Source organism: Rhinichthys klamathensis, unplaced genomic scaffold (genome assembly GCF_029890125.1).
Source record: "Rhinichthys klamathensis goyatoka isolate OS25496 unplaced genomic scaffold, OSU_Roscu_1.1 h1tg000030l_1, whole genome shotgun sequence".
NCBI classification, from domain to species: Eukaryota; Metazoa; Chordata; class Actinopteri; order Cypriniformes; family Leuciscidae; genus Rhinichthys; species Rhinichthys klamathensis.
This window is the reverse complement of record NW_026606580.1, coordinates 38,226-55,750: the sequence shown is the minus strand read 5'-3', so window position 1 is coordinate 55,750 and position 17,525 is coordinate 38,226. Positions and strand designations below refer to the sequence as shown.

The 17,525-nt window shown below is 40.1% G+C and overlaps 1 protein-coding gene across 1 annotated transcript in view; it reads left to right on the top strand.

Moving 5' to 3' along the window:
- Positions 1–17,525, top strand: part of LOC130080131 (cadherin-12) — a 149,513-nt gene that overhangs the window by 119,581 nt on the left and 12,407 nt on the right. Inside the window, exons 7-9 of the mRNA XM_056245423.1 lie at positions 3,006–3,259; positions 8,758–8,894; positions 16,886–17,007. Coding sequence (XP_056101398.1) covers positions 3,006–3,259; positions 8,758–8,894; positions 16,886–17,007 — 513 coding nt within the window. The remainder of the gene's footprint in view (positions 1–3,005; positions 3,260–8,757; positions 8,895–16,885; positions 17,008–17,525) is intronic.

Genomic DNA, 17,525 nt, shown 5'->3' with positions numbered 1-17,525 from the left:
TTGAATATTCAGCAAACATGAATTAAATCGATCAAAAATGACACTGAAAAATGCATAATATTACAAAAAATATATATTTCAAATAAATTATGTTATTTTGAGCTATTGTCACGGTTTGGGTTTTGTTTCTTGTTTCTTGTTCCTGGTTCTTGTCTGTCATGTGATCCCCTGTTCTAGTCATGTGATCTTGCCTTGTGTTCCCCTGTCTGTTGTGTCATTGGTTGATTGTTTAAATGTTCACAGGTGTCCCTTGTCTCGTTGTTAGTCCAGTATGTATTTAAGCCCTGTGTCTTGTTCAGTCTTTGTGAGTTCTTAATGTTGTAATGGTTGCTGTGTCCGTTTTTCCAGTCTGAGTTTCTTTTGTTTGTTTGTTTAATAAATGTGCTTACAATTGGATTCACTCTAGGTTCATTCTTCCCGCAACGTTACAGAAGAACTCACCGCCAATGGATCCAGCAGTTGTTAGCAACCAGGCCTTAGGGAGATTCCTATCATCTCTGTCTCAAGATGCCCAGCCCTTGGAGAGGTATGTGAGGGACTTTTTGGCGTGTTGTCATCTGGGAGCGCTAAATGACGCTCAGCTCGTGGACCTGTTTTGTAGCGGGCTGGATTGGCACATCGCTCAAGTGATGCCGGAGGATCATACTGGCTGGACCCTGAAAGGGTTTGTTGATCTGGCCCTTTCCTTGGGCAGTTCGGCACTTGCAGAGCCTGAGTTTCCCCACGTCGCGCCTACCATCAACCCAGCCATCGGATCGGTCTATGGCCATCCAGGACTTGTTTCCAGCGTGGCTGACCCCCCGCTGATGTCAGCTCGTGCCTACCAAGAGAACCATCGCTCCCATGCCCCTCCAGCCAGAGACCGTCCAGCCAGAGACCGTCCAGCCAGAGTTCACGTCAGCCACGTCCAGCCAGAGCTTCACGTCAGCCACGTCCAGCCAGAGCTTCACGTCAGCCACGTCCAGCCAGAGCCCGAGCCCGTCGCCTGCCCGCCAGAGCCCGAGCCCGAGCCTGCCCGCCAGAGCCCGAGCCCGTCGCCTGCCCGCCAGACCCCGAGCCCGTCGCCTGCCCGCCAGAGCCCGAGCCCGTCGCCTGCCCGCCAGAGCCTGAGCACACCGCACGTGAGTCCACTCAAGATACAGCGCTGATTGTGATGTCTGTGGCGATTCTGTGTGTGTGGGCTACACACACATCAATGATGGCCCATGAGCCCAATTCCGAGTCCCATGATGTGCTGGTCCCGTCCGATCCTGCGCCAGAGCCCGCTGATCCTGCGCCAGAGCCCGCTGATCCTGCGCCGGTGTCTGTTCCTGCTGATGACCCCATGGCTGCCCCTAAGAAAATTTTGGGGGGGGGCAGTAGGACCCTGGATGGGACTATGAAGGCCGCACCGCCATGGCCGCCCGAGGGGTCTTCACCGCCATGGCCGCCCGAGGGGTCTTCACCGCCATGGCCGCCCGAAGGGTCTTCGCCGCCGTGGCCGCCCGAGGGGTCTTCACCGCCGTGGCCGCCCGAGGGGTCTTCACCGCCGTGGCCGCCCGAGGGGTCTTCACCGCCGTGGCCGCCCGAAGGGTCTTCACCGCCGTGGCCGCCCGAAGGGTCTTCTCCGCGATGGCCGCCCGAAGGGTCTTCTCCGCCGTGGCCGCCCGAGGGGTCTTCTCCGCCGTGGCCGCCCGAGGGGTCTTCTCCGCCGTGGCCGCCCGAGGGGTCTTCACCACCGTGGCCGCCCGAAGGGTCTTCACCGCCGTGGCCGCCCGAAGGGTCTTCACCGCCGTGGCCGCCCGAAGGGTCTTCACCGCCGTGGCCGCCCGAAGGGTCTTCACCGCCGTGGCTGCCCGAAGGGTCTTCACCGCCGTGGCCGCCCGAAGGGTCTTCACCGCCGTGGCCGCCCGAAGGGTCTTCACCGCCGTGGCCGCCCGAGGGGTCTTCTCCGCCGTGGCCGCCCGAGGGGTCTTCACCACCGTGGCCGCCGCCTGCGCATCCTGCTCCGCCCTGGTCGCTCACGAGCCAGGTCCACCCATGCTCCGTGGCCCAGGCTCGCCATTCCTGTGTCCTGGTTCCTGGTCCCAGTGCGAGCCTGGCCCTCCGTCCCTCCCCCAAGACCGCCTCCACTCACCACCCTCCTGAATTTGTGTTTTTTTTTGTTTTGATGGGCGTCGGGAGCCGCCCATAGAGGGGGGGCTATGTCACGGTTTGGGTTTTGTTTCTTGTTTCTTGTTCCTGGTTCTTGTCTGTCATGTGATCCCCTGTTCTAGTCATGTGATCTTGCCTTGTGTTCCCCTGTCTGTTGTGTCATTGGTTGATTGTTTAAATGTTCACAGGTGTCCCTTGTCTCGTTGTTAGTCCAGTATGTATTTAAGCCCTGTGTCTTGTTCAGTCTTTGTGAGTTCTTAATGTTGTAATGGTTGCTGTGTCCGTTTTTCCAGTCTGAGTTTCTTTTGTTTGTTTGTTTAATAAATGTGCTTGCAATTGGATTCACTCTAGGTTCATTCTTCCCGCAACGTTACAGCTATATATTAAATCGTGAAAAAAAATATATATATCATGGTTTCCATAAATAAATAAATAAAACTTTCTGAAGGATCATATGACACTGAAGACTGGAGTAATGGTCCGGAAAATTCATCTTTGCATCACAAAAAAAAAAAAAAAAAAAAAAAGATATTACTATAAACTGTTATTACAAAATGTAATAATATTTTGCTATATTACTGTTTTTACTGTATTTTGTATCATATAAAGGAAGCCATGGTGCGCATAAGATAATTATTTTAAAAACAACAAATCTTACCACCCCCAAAATTTTGAAAAGTGGTGTTTAAGTCAAAAATATAAAAATTATGTAAACAGAACATATATTGGATATATATATATATATATATATATATATATATAAATATATATATAAAAAAACAGCCGAACGTTGACCCCCCTGGTTTTGCCTAATTCAACAGGCACTTTACCTGAACTTTTCTTTTGTTCTTTTCTGTTTCTCTTTCTCTCAGCCGCTGGACTATGAGACCAAAAAGGCGTACACATTTAAAGTGGAGGCCTCGAATGCACACCTGGATCCACGGTTCCACAGTTTTGGCCCGTTTAAAGACACCGCAACAGTAAAGATAAACGTTCTGGATGTGGACGAGCCTCCCGTCTTCAGCAAACCCTCCTACACGATGGACGTTTACGAGGACACGCCGCAAGGCACCATTATAGGAGCCGTGACTGCACAGGATCTCGACGCAGGGAACAGTCCAGTCAGGTATGCAAACACAGCAAATACAAAAGAATAAGACTCGGGGCTGGTAACCGGGGGGTTGTTAGTTCAGTCCTTGCCATCACCATTGTACCTTTGAAAGAAAGAAAGATTATAATTGGACACACATGAATGCTTACAGTCCATCTGACACATCTCTGTAGCTTTGTGCACACGCAGGTCAAAACAGCAACATGCTGAAAGATGTACCTCGTTGTATAATCCATTATGTTTTAGAGTTGCACTTCTTAAGATTGCTTTTTAAAGTTTTACAAGAAGACAAACAACTGATGCACCATTGCCGGGGTCCCAACACTACCTGACGCATCATGAATCAGTTTGTTTCTCTATGAATATTTCATTCAGTATAACAAAGCAAAATGGACAAAGAAAGGATTTGTATTTGTGAAAGGGCTTTGTTTTACTTATATTTGGGACTTTCTTGGTTAATTATTCAGAAACATCGAAACATTGCTCAATGGGGATGGGCACTTTCTCATCAGAAAACAGTAGTCCCCAATGAGCTTCTGTGCGAAAAGAACAAAGCTTTTAAAACACTTCTATACACAGCGCGTGTCCACCGCGTGCAGGAAACAAAATAGCTAAAGTGCTTTTTGGTATCGAAAGTTTCAACGACTTCCTCCAAAGCTTTTGAAGTTTTTTTTTTTTTTTTTAAGCTACAGGAGTCAAGAAAAGAGCTTCAGAGAGATCAGAAATGGATGGACTTATGAAAAAAGTAAAGTCATCCAAAGCTGTGTTGTTCACGTCAGCTTCAGTTCACAAACTGAAACATTTCTTGAGGTAAACCACTCAAAGGAGAGTTCACAGGCCCACAGTGGGCAAAATATAGGAGGAATAAAGTTCTGTACAGAATATCAGATTTACATTTCTACATTTAGAAAATGCATTTACCCAAAGTGACTGACAATGGAGGAAATACAACATAAGAAAGTCATCCTAATGAGGCAATGACATGGGAAATACTGCAGTTTCAGGATTGATCGGAGAGGTACAGACTAGAACCAAGGTAATAGTGAGAAATAATGAAAGAATAGTTAAAGAGAATAGTGATAAATGTGCACGCATATACTATTATCACTATTCTATATCCTTGGCACACACCAACAGGTTTTTGTTATAAATAAAATGTTTATATTCGCAATCTTTTATCAAAAAAAAAGTTTTTTTCTTTAATAATATCCCGTTGCACTTGTAAATTCATCATATTATGGAAGTAAAATGGGTTTTGAACAGCCTTTCATGTTGATTTTAGATCAATTTGTCCTCAGATGCATCTGTATTTATGCAGTTTTGTATTTGTTTTTGTTTTTTTAACATGCTCATCTTATTTCCTCTGGGATATTTATCTCATTACACATTTGGATCTCGGGCCCAGCGAAGCTGCTATTTCAGCTGAATCGACCCACATCGCTTGCTTTCCTTTCCAAATATGAATGTTTAAGCTTTGAGCCGACATAGGAATATGCACAATATCCTGACTGCATGACTCCTGATAAAATTCAGGAGATAGACATTTGTTTAACCTACTCTCACATCATGCAACAGGAATAGAACAAGACTTATGCAAGTTGTTAAAATAGGACAAATTTGATGTTCTGCTTCATCTCTCCGCACAGCCAAGGGTCTGTCGAGCCGGTCTCTTAACTACTTTCTACAATGAATAATTTGTTCATCAGTCTGTTTGTTTTGTAATCTCGTAGTCGTGTAAAGATTAATGAAGCAGCATATTGAAATTCAGTTTGAAGGTTTGTTTTTTTGTTTTTTTGCAGCATTTGTTGTTTAAAAAGTTCAATTAAAAAGGCTTTGCTCAGATATATTAGGTGAATGATCAGCTAATTAGAAATGAACCAAAACGTGTGTAGCACAAAAAAATTTACACAAAAATGAAACCACAATGGCCCGATAGAACATTAAATAAAACAAAGTTTCCATAATGATTTTTTTTTTTAAATATTAAAAAACGTTGCATGTACTGCATTAATCTTGTTTGATCTTCATATTAAATATTTGGCCTTCAAACGCAGCTTATGAGAACCAATACCAGAACATATTAGTCTGTCTTCTCTCTCACACATGATGCCATATTAATCTGAGGTCCTGTTTACACCTGGTATTAAGATGTGGTTTGGCCGACGCTAAATACAGGTGTAAACAGGGTCTAAAATGTTTTGATCTTGTCCACTTTCGACCACTTCCAGAGGTCAAAAACGCATTTAAACAGATTGCTTTCGTAGTGTAAATCCTAATGTGGTCGAATGTGTTCAAACAGCCACAAAAGACCGCCAACTCACCGCCTGCTGACCTAATGTGTAAACATTATAAGACGCGCGCTAGCCAGACGGGATTTAAACTGTCGGATGAAGACCCAAGTTTGTTTTGAAAATGAAAAACAAGCACAATGTTCTCTCACCATTTCTAACATGCACTCACTGCGTTCAGCGCGGTCTTGCATCTGTAAAAGCAGAAACGAAAGCTGGTGCTCCCCGTGTGTTCATATGTAAATTACTCAAGCTTATTTTGTCCATTAGATCTAAAGATATGAAAAAAAAACATACATTTACCCGCCCATAGACCCTCCCCTCGAAGAAATCAGGACAGAAGTTGACAAATGAGACGGATTAAATCACCAGATGTTAACGGGGATGTGTCTCCCTCGTCTAATTGTAATCCGATCGACCAAAACGCATCTTAATACCAGGTGTAAACATGGCCTGAGGGTTTCGAGCGATCCTTTCTTTTCCCAAATATTTCCTGTTTTGAAATGTGCTATATTAACACAGTGTCACATAGCCTACTGCTCCGAGACACGAAGGTTGAGTATCCAAGTGCAGTTTATTTTGAAAGGGTCATCCAAAAACATAATCCAAAGTAGAGGCAAGGTCTAACACAGGAAGGCAGTCCATACAAACAAACACAAGGGGAATCCAAGAAACAGGCAAAGATCAAACACGGGATCAACAGAGAGAATGCTCGGAATTGCAGTACACACACTAAACAAGACTTTGCAGGGAATGAATGTGAAAACCAGGCGTATACGGGGTGAGCTAAACAAGGTAATGACACACAGGTGGATGTGAGATTGCAAGATTACTACAATAAAACATCACTAAAAGTCATATTTACATACACAATTATCTATGCTGACACGACTGGTTTTCCAATATCACTTTCCTTAAATTGTGAGAACAATCCTTCAGGTCTAAGGTAAGTTTCAGACTCTGTGGGAGTTTGTTCCATTCTTTGATGCCTTTAAAGGTGCTATATGTATTTTTTAGTGGCCTCTATCGGTGATGTTTCAGATTGCAACCAATTTTTACAAGAGCGCTCGTGCTCTTGCGCGTGCTCGAACACAAGAGCGAGCACTCATGGTACCGGCCACACTGAGACTTTCAACACACCGGAGAAAGCATCACACAACATGCTGGAAACTCATGTAAACTCCCACTGCAACGTTACAATAATAGGCTACTTTTATCAGCTTGACATTGAACTAGTGCTCCATGCTCGTACCATGATGACGTTACATTGACTGCATTTAGCCGACATGTGGTGTTATAGCATAAGGCATTTCACTAACTATTCGTGTATCTTTCACAATCAGCAATGTCAACATAGGTGAATGTATAATATGATAACGAAAACGGTTAGTGAACTAGATTGAACAATTTCAGTGTAACAGTAAGATCGTGGAAGTAACATTACTGTACTGAACATGTCTGAAAATTATAAACAATATGATAGTAGTGGGATGAGTGATGTTAGACAGTAGATCTAGTAGATCAAATAAAAGTTACATCCTAAAGCACCTACTTTTTGTCATCCTGGAACAGTCTTTTGTATTCATTTCATGTCTCATGTATGTTGTAGTTTACCTTGCCATTTCATACAGTTTACCATTATTTATTTCAGCATATCTGAAAACTTGTAATTTATCACAATAAAAATAGCGGAGGTCTCTCCATAATTCAAACGCTCTGCCGATGTTGATCCGTGTTTTCGTCCTAAGTCAATCCGATTCACGTTTGGCCTGACGAGCTTCAGCAGATACATTTTTGTTTTGTTTTTTATATTTATGTGGAGTTTGTGTTGGAGTGTGTGTTGTGCTGGAGGCAGGTCGTTTTTGGGTGTTATCAGACTCTATGTCGTTAGCTGCAGTGCCGTCGCATAGACTATAAAAAGGAGAGAGGCTCGGGAGCACGCATGCACGCCACATCCGATGGATTTCGCAGAAAATCCGACCCGGAGACTTCACACAGGAATACTGGCCTTCAGAGGTAATAGCAAAACCCGACAAGTGGATCATTGTAATGTGTGATTACAACCCCTTCACACACAGGCAATAAAAAAAGGATTCATTTTAGAAGAAAAGTTACATATAGCACCTTTAAATGAGAAGGCTGTCGGTGCAAAGGCCGAACCACGTTTAGGCAGTCTGCAATCATTGCAACTCGTGGACCTGGTACTCCTAGTCATCTGTTCAGAACAAAACTGGACAAATGTTTTCAGGGGAGGAGGCGCAATATTATTCGAAATTTTAAAAACGAATCGCACATTGGCATAATTATATTATCAAAGTTGAACATGCTGTATTTTTCAAGAATCAGACAGTGATGATATCTCACTGTCTTTTTGTCTAATGCCTTAACAGCTTGATTATATAAAGATTTTAAATACACACAGATTCAGAATGAGTCATTTATATGCATTACATTCCCACTGCTGCAGTCTCTGTATGGTATGTATGATGATTATTATGGAGAATCAGGCCTCCTAACGGTTGTGAATCAGAACATCAAAGGCTTTTGTTGAGAATCCAATGCAAATGCACAAAAATCCTCAGATGTTTTTTTCTTTTTTCTTTTTGTTGACCACCTTTTGAGTAAATTTAACAAGGCAGCAGCTGAAATGTGGAAACTATAAATCCCGTAGCATCCCACCTCACCCAGCTCTCCCACTTAATTTCCCTTTTGCTCAATTCTAGGTCAAGCCACAAATAAATAAACAAGCGGTGTTGAAAATACCAAGCCTGCATTAATACGTCCAGAAGTTCAGGTTTGAAAAAAGTGTTTGTGAGAGAATGAGTCCAAACCGTCAAGTATATGTGAACGAGGTCATCGCAAACCGAACTTTCTCATGCATATACTGGGGTGCGAAGTCTCACCGAGACACATGTAAAACACCCCCTGAGAATGGTTACGGGGGGTGTGTTAACAAGGTTGCTAGGCTATTACACCGAAATCACAGCTGTTCAAAACTGGACCCACACATAGCAGTTCGCTAGAGTGCACAATATTTCCATGCCTGCTTGCCGCATGACTAAATCAAACATAATGAGCACTGTGCAAAACTGTGAGGACGAGAAAAGAAGGACAAAAATGGTAATATATACTCTTGAACATCGCCTACAGTGGTGCCTAGCCTAGTAAGGGTGAATATGCCCCTCAAATGCACTGTATGAACTCAATCTGTTCTTTGTTCTTCAGGTATTCCATTGACTGGAAGAGCGACCTGGACAGCTTCTTCGACATCGATCCCGTCAGAGGAACCATTTCGACCAATGAGCTTCTGGACAGGGAGAGTATAGCGCAGCACAACATTTCAGTTGTGGCCACTAAAGTTAGTAAGTATGGCTGTGAACCTCAGAAGTGATTCATAAAAGTCCAATTGTCTTAAATGCAGGGATTTTGTCTAACGGATTTACGGTGGCCCATCACTGCGCAGTCAGCAGCGAATTCCATTAAGTCTGCTTTTTACGAGCATTCATAAAATATGACGACTCTCCTGGAATATGTATCATTACTACAGTGTCTTTCTTTTCTCCTTGACCTCCTGAATTTAACAATTGATGTATTCCCAAGTTCTTAAACTGCTGGTGAATGAATTGTTCCTTGCCATCAGTGTGGTCATTTATGGAAGACTTGCTCTCACATTATGTCTTCATGCAATGATAAAACATTAATGATAAGGTGTTTCAAAGTCAGTTTGAAACCAAAATTGACAGTTTATATTTCAAGGTCTTACTGTTCACAATTCATTGGTGCATGTTATATCTGCAGCATCTGCAAGATGTTTTAAATGTTTTATTTTATGCTCACCAAGGGTGCATTTTTGGTCGAAAATATAGTCAAAACTGCAATATTGTTGTATATTTTTACAATTTAAAATAACAGTTTTCCATTTGAATATATTTTAAAATGTAATTTATTCCTGTGATACAAAGCTGTTTTTTCAACATCATTACTCCAGTCAGTGTCACATGATAATTCAGAAATCATTATAATAGGCTGATTCGCTGTTCAAGAAACATTTCTGATTATTATCAATGTTGGAAATACTGCTACTATTTTATTTTTTTTTTATATTTTTTTTGTGAAAAGAGTGATACTTTTTTCAGGATTCTTAATGAATAGAAACTTCAAAAGAACAGCATTTATTTGAAATCTTTTATAACAAAATTAAAACTTTTCCTTTTCCACGTGTACATACTATGAACTTATTATAGCAATTACAATAACTGGGTAATAACAAGGTACTAACCCTGAACCTATCCCTAAACCTATAATCTTAAACCATGTAGTTTCCTTATAATACCAGTACTTTCTTGGTTAACTAAGTACACATTTTTCAATGTCAGCCCTCCCTCCAGTCACCTCAGTTGTGCTAAATAACACCCACTTTTCATAAGCCGATCAATGCTCAAAGTCCCGGCCTACGATTTTTATCTTTCTGGTCGAATATGCTATTTCATTTGTAAAGGCCTTCAGATTATGGAAGTAAAAGGGGTTGCAAACTACATTTCGCATTGACTATTTTAGGAAGCCATTTGAAAGGCGATCACGCACCAACGTCAAACTTGTCATTGCTGTAATTGTGTTTGTGTCGGAAAGGATCTGTGGATTGAATCACCGCGTACATAAGCAAATCCATCGTCATCAAGTCGTCAAATCCGCTGAGAAGTCACCAAAGCCATTATCTTGGAGGCTATGTGGTCCTCAATCAAAATTACAAACCCGGCGACTCGCATTCATTAAGACGGAATGGGGATGAGAGGTCATTAAAAGTTGAGCCTTTATCACCATGGTAACAGTTATAACTCACTGTCTCTCAAGGTTGCACTGGTGATATGCTAATTGTGATTTCTAAAGCTAATTTTGGAGAGACTTAGCAGAAGTCAGAGCTGTTACACTCCACTCTTCTACTGCAGTGGGAATTGTCCACCATGTGTTAGAAGCTCAGTTTTTTTGTCTTTTTTTTTTTGTCTTCACTATCAGTGTATTGTAGACAATTTTACATTCTGTTCCTTTGGCACTGATGGAATCATTCAGATTAAGAGAAATCACAGAGCACATAGTCTTTCATTCATAACTCATAATCTTTTTTCTAATATTTCGAAAGGCATATTTCAATTATTGATAAACTAAGCCATCTGTACTACTTTTGACTTTTTGAATAACACATTTATATTATTTACTTTGTTTGAAAATATTGTATTTATTGATTAAAACCTTGATTAAAAAATGAAATACCAGATTATATTATATTAAATAAAATGTATGTATATAACAACATATATATACATATATACATGTATATCTACACACACACACAGTATATATATATATATATATATATACTTTTTGTGTTACATTGACATATACATATTTATTACATAAAATATATTTATATAAAAATGATCATTGTTCAGGCATCCCAACTGAATAGTCAATGTGCATGTCCCTAAAAGTTGGTTAGTTTGTTAAAACTTTTTCACCCACTTTGGCCATTTGGAGCTGTACATTTATATGTACACAAAAAGTATTTAACCAGCCATTTTTTTGCAGTCTTACATCTTATAAATGCTAATTTCATCAGCGTGTGATGTGCAATACCCTCACTAGCATTATACAGAGTCTTGTAAAACATGCGTGACTGCTTTTATATCTCTCAGAACCAGTGATTACGAGATGCGCAGAACACCTGTTTAACACCATCACAAGCTAGTATAGCATATATCGCAGATTCTTGTTTGTCTGCCTCTCTCTCCTGAGCTTTTTAGCAGTGTTAATGTCACACCAGGTGGAATTCCAGATGTTCTGGAGTCTCTGAATCATACTAAATATGAAAATGCTGAGGAAAGCACGAGTCAGCACGCAGTTTCCAAACATTTCACGCTTGTTGCACATGATGAAAACTTCTGCCCTTAGTTTCCATTAGAACACACAGATACCCTTGATTTACATCATCCCTTTTATGAATAGTCAGCTAGCTGAAGAAAACTGTTTTTTTACTCTACAGTTAGAAAAAAAAATGTGTTTCAGCAGACATAATTATTTGCCCTTTACATCAATACCAGTTGAAAATGGGGCCACAATCCAGTTAATGAAAAGGAAAGTGTGTTTCTCATATACAAGCTAATGTACACAAACTGTCTTTCAAACCTGCAAAGCAAACGACAAAAACATCACAAAGACTCTCATAAAGGCTCATTTACTGTTTGTTACTCTGTCTAAAAGTCTGGTGATTTCACTGTTATACAACATCTCCATCTAGTGGTTAAATCCGTCCTTGTTGAAGCCATGGGTAACTATAGGCTTAAAGGATATTTTCTATGAAAATTTGTTGCAAAATGTAATATTAACAACATCATTATTGAATATTATTTTATATATGTTCATTATAACCTCCTTATGCATTACTTATTCAATCATCAAATATAAATATAATCATAGATAGCTTATGAATTTTGAGGGCATTTGTCAATTACATTTGTCTTCAATACGGGCTATGAGCAAACAAACATCCGTATTCTATATATCGCTTCCGGTTCATATAGAGCTGCCTAAAAGATAAGCATAACCAATGTCCATCGCATATTGAGATTGATATCTAAATGTCTTTTGTCAGTTCATACTTCTAAAATTTTGTCCGACAAGCAGATACGATGAAGACCTGTTTGTTCACGTGGCGTTCAGCGGAAAGCCTATAGAATATAGTTGTAAATTTTCCAGAGGAAATTCAACATTTGCATCAGCATGAAACACATACACACACACACACACACTTAAAAGACAGCCATATAGAATTATGGGTCAAAGTTCACACCCTGAATTGTTAAATTATTTTCAAGATACTATTGATATTGTCCATAGATTAATCATTATGTTCAGCTTTATATAATGCCAAATAGAAATGTCTAAAAGTTAAAGCTGCAGTCCGTAGTTTTTTCTCTGTGTCGCCATCTCTGTTCGAAATCTGCAATTGCAGTCATTCGCAGTCAGAGTGTGTGGCTGCCAGTCGCCGCACCGGTGTGGATACTGGCATTCACAATCACAGATTCTACTTTTTGGAAGTATGACCAACATAATAATTTTTTACCAGAAAACGTCATCTGAACAAGTAACATCGACTTTTGTTCTGACCAACTAAGGGAAAAAAAGCATTGCAGTAAATCTCGCTGATTAAATCTAACGATCGCTTATCATATCACGTCAAACCGTGCAAATTATACTTTGTTCTCAAATTCATGGGCGTCAGTTTGGTTTGAAATGTGCTGGGGACAGAGACGCATTCGGAAGGGCATTTTCAAAAGGGCTGGGTACAATGACGCATTCATTCTTTTTTCTCTTTCGCGCAGGTCATGGTTTGAAAGACGATATCCTGTAGCTTACTGATTTAAATAAATAAAAATGTATACAAAGATGTGATGATGTCCGACCAAAAATATGATGGTACTTTGGGTTTAATTGGTCGTACAATGAGATCTAATATAATGTTGTTAGTATCGTGAATTTTTACGTGAATAAATACATAGATCCGCCTGTGTTGTGTATGTACTGTAATGGTCCAGTGGCAGAATTTTTGCCAAGCGTGTCGGAGGTTGAGGGTTCTAATCCGCACTCGTATAGTTTTTTCCCCTCATCAAAACCGATAATGTTTATCAGTGGTTGTATATCAAGAATCTTGATATACTTTATCACTGATAAACATTATCGGTTTTGATGAGGGGAAAAAAAACTATACGAGTGCGGATTAGAACCCAGAGAAGCAGGGACACGTTTGTGTGCATTTTGAATTGTGATTTCTCTGGAACGAACAGAATCTCTGCAACGGATTGAAGCGCGCGTCCGAGTGAAAACAACACATTTCAGCGCTAGATCGCCTCTTATTTAACAAATGAATGAAACGAATGCTGCTAGTTAACTGGAGATGTTTTATTTGTATTGTTACATCCGTGACGCGAGATGTTTCAAAAGTGGTGGGGACAATATCGACCCTGGCAAAAAGTGGTGGGGACATGTCCCACCCGTCCCCCCCCCCGTAAATGACGCCTATGCTCAAATTGTTAATGTTAACAACATCAGCATTGCGTGACTACATTTAATGCCCTTCCGATATTATCCTTGTTTTCGCATGGGCCGGTTGCAGTCTCTTTTTTTCTGTAGCGACTCCGAAGTCTGAAGTCTTTTGCATTTTACAGCGGGTGAATCTGTTGGTGATTGTCGTTTGAACCTTTCTGGATCCGCCATCAAATTGAAAAGTTGAATTATATCAAGTGCAGTGAGAAAAGGCTATAAATCTCCACCTCCAACACCCTCACTCTCATAGTCTACTAGCCGAGACTCCTTCTTTATGTGTACAGATGTGACGTAATGACTCAATATAGCCTACTAGCCGATAGTCTTCTTTATGTGTACAGATGTGACGTAATGACTCAATATAGCCTACTAGTCGAGACTCTTCTTTATGTGTACAGATGTGACGTAATGACTCAATATAGCCTACTAGCCGAGACTCTTCTTTATGTGTACAGATGTGACGTAATGACTCAATATAGCCAACTAGCCGAGACTCCTTCTTTATGTGTACAGATGTGACGTAATGACTCAATATAGCCTACTAGCCGAGACTCTTCTTTATGTGTACAGATGTGACGTAATGACTCAATATAGCCTACTAGCCGAGACTCTTCTTTATGTGTACAGATGTGACGTAATGACTCAATATAGTCTACTAGCCGAGACTCTTCTTTATGTGTACAGATGTGACGTAATGACTCAATATAGTCTACTAGCCGAGACTCTTCTTTATGTGTACAGATGTGACGTAATGACTCAATATAGTCTACTAGCCGAGACTCTTCTTTATGTGTACAGATGTGACGTAATGACTCAATATAGCCTACTAGCCGAGACTCTTCTTTATGTGTACAGATGTGACGTAATGACTCAATATAGCCTACTAGCCGAGACTCTTCTTTATGTGTACAGATGTGACGTAATGACTCAATATAGCCTACTAGCCGAGACTCTTCTTTATGTGTACAGATGTGACGTAATGACTCAATATAGTCTACTAGCCGAGACTCTTCTTTATGTGTACAGATGTGACGTAATGACTCAATATAGCCTACTAGCCGAGACTCTTCTTTATGTGTACAGATGTGACGTAATGACTCAATATAGCCTACTAGCCGAGAATCCTTCTTTATGTGTACAGATGTGACGTAATGACTCAATATAGTCTACTAGCCGAGACTCTTCTTTATGTGTACAGATGTGACGTAATGACTCAATATAGTCTACTAGCCGAGACTCTTCTTTATGTGTACAGATGTGACGTAATGACTCAATATAGCCTACTAGCCGAGACTCTTCTTTATGTGTACAGATGTGACATAATGACTCAATATAGCCTACTAGCCGAGACTCTTCTTTATGTGTACAGATGTGACGTAATGACTCAATATAGTCTACTAGCCGAGACTCTTCTTTATGTGTACAGATGTGACGTAATGACTCAATATAGTCTACTAGCCGAGACTCTTCTTTATGTGTACAGATGTGACGTAATGACGCAAAGACATGCTCGAATTTCCCGTGGAAATCCACCAGCCACTGAAATTAAAATCATTATTACAAGCTTACCGTTTTGAATCGAGCTAAGGCAAGCAGAGAGTTTTGAACACTGGTTATGCACTTGCTCAAAAATTTATTTGGGATAATTTTTAACCCCAAAAAGTTACGGAATGCAGCTTTAAGTTAGAAAATGATAATGTGTTGCCATGTATGAACATATTAAATACTACGTGGGTTCAAATTTAGCATTTAACATTTAGTTAGCCAAAACGTGCTTTTTTTATTTTATTTTTATCTCTTTCAAAACTCCAGTATTGGCTACACAAGAAGTAATTTTCTGCAGGACATTTGGGGCAGAAGCACAAGGCCTGGTGAATTATGTGTCAGATCTCAGATAAATTGTTGCAACAGTATTTCTTTTATTATTTTATTTTTTTACTGGACATCAGACGCCCTGGAGTCCCTGAAGCTGAAGTAACAAACAGCGCGCACACACACACACACACACACTCTCTTTCTCTCCAGGAAGATTGCTCATCTTCATCAAGGTCGCCCACAGGTCTTGGCTTTATACGGGACCCCTGGGAGGGATGAGTTCAGATCCCTCGTTCTAAGCCTTCTCACCTTCTCCTCAGACATGCTGAGCCCATCTCACGGATCTGATCTATAAAAGTTTATTCCGCACTGATGTTCACCTCCACACACTGCCCGCTCAAACAATATCAGCAAGACGTGTTCGAACATCAACAGCTGTGCCAGAGAGGACACCAATGACCTTGTGTGTCAGCTAGAAAGTTCTTGGATTATCTTGTGTTATTTTATTAACCATGTTATTCAGTTAAAAAATGATGAAAGACATATTTTTCTGTAGTTTTATGAATAGAATAGAATAGAATAGAATAGAATAGAACAGAACAGAACAGAACAGAACAGAATATAATATAATATAATATAATATAATATAATATAATATAATATAATATAATATAATAGAATAGAATAGAATAGAATAGAATAGAATAGAATAGGAATAATATTTAAAAACCCTTGAAATAATCGATGTGAAACCACATGGTGGCAGTATAGTAGTATGGTTTAGACATAATGTTCAAATTATTAGTACAGTGTACCACTCTTTTTTTATGCCTGTAAATTATATTTTCAGACCTTTTGGTTCCTCAATAGAAAGCTCATGTGATATGCCATCTATGTATGATATTAGTGAAGGAAGTGTGGAGTTATTAATGTGATCCAATCCAAATACAAAGCGGTTCTGGATCCATGACATGTATATAGGTGATTTTGTTTTAAACACTCTGTTTGGGTACTTGAAATTATCATCAATGTTAAGAAATGATCGTTTTAAGGATTATTGGATGAATCACATGTGTAAAAGAACAGCATTTTTTTTTAAATAAAAATATTTTTTGACGTTATAAATGTCTTTACTGTCACTTTTGATGATTAAAAAATATCATTGCTGAATTAAAAAATCTTACTTTAAGACTCGTACCCAAATTTTCACCATTCAAAGCTTATTTTATCAAATAAAGTTAATATAAATGAATCATGGTGTAGGTATTGCAGTGTTTATTTGGGGCATTTTAAAAATCTTTAAAATCATCAATGAACAGAAAAGTTCCCCTAAATGAAGAACGACTGTAAACGTGTGCATTGTGATGTGTGTAATGAGTAAAGCACAGTTCACAGGGTGCTGTTTGTCATAATATCTTACGTGTGTGTGTTGTTTGTGTAGATAACCCAGTGCTGACCAGCAGAGTGGCCGTCACAGTTCATGTGCTGGACATTAATGAGTTTCCACCAGAGCTGGCCATGCCTTACGAGACCTTCGTGTGTGAGAGTGCCAAAGTCGGGCAGGTGAGTGCATGTAAATGGTTGTGTGTGCATGTGTGTATGTTTGCATGTCGAAAACCAATTCTGGTCTAATGAGCCATTTAAGATGATGTATGACAGACTCCAGACTCTGACACTCTCATTAATTCCAGAAAGTGAAGTATATTCCCTGTTCTAGCCAGGTACAGTGTGTGTGTGTGTGTGTGTGTGCCCATGCATTTCCTAATCTACTGTATCTTACCCTCACTGAACCTCAGAGTTAACAGGAAAACATTTCTAAAAAAAACAGCTATTTATACAATATATTTTATTTTATTTTCACATTCCTGCCTCACTTGATGCCAGGAGGGGTAGAAAAGAAAAAGAAAAACACTTGTTCCATTAAAAATTCTCCTTTTCTTACTTTGAATAAGTATGACGCTTCCGGGCAGAACTGTTGCTTGATACATTGGACAGGAAGAGCCTGGTGGTAAGTGATGCATTAGAGCTGTGCTAATCGTCCTACCCAGCATGCACCTGTGGTGCCTGTGACAGCTCTACAA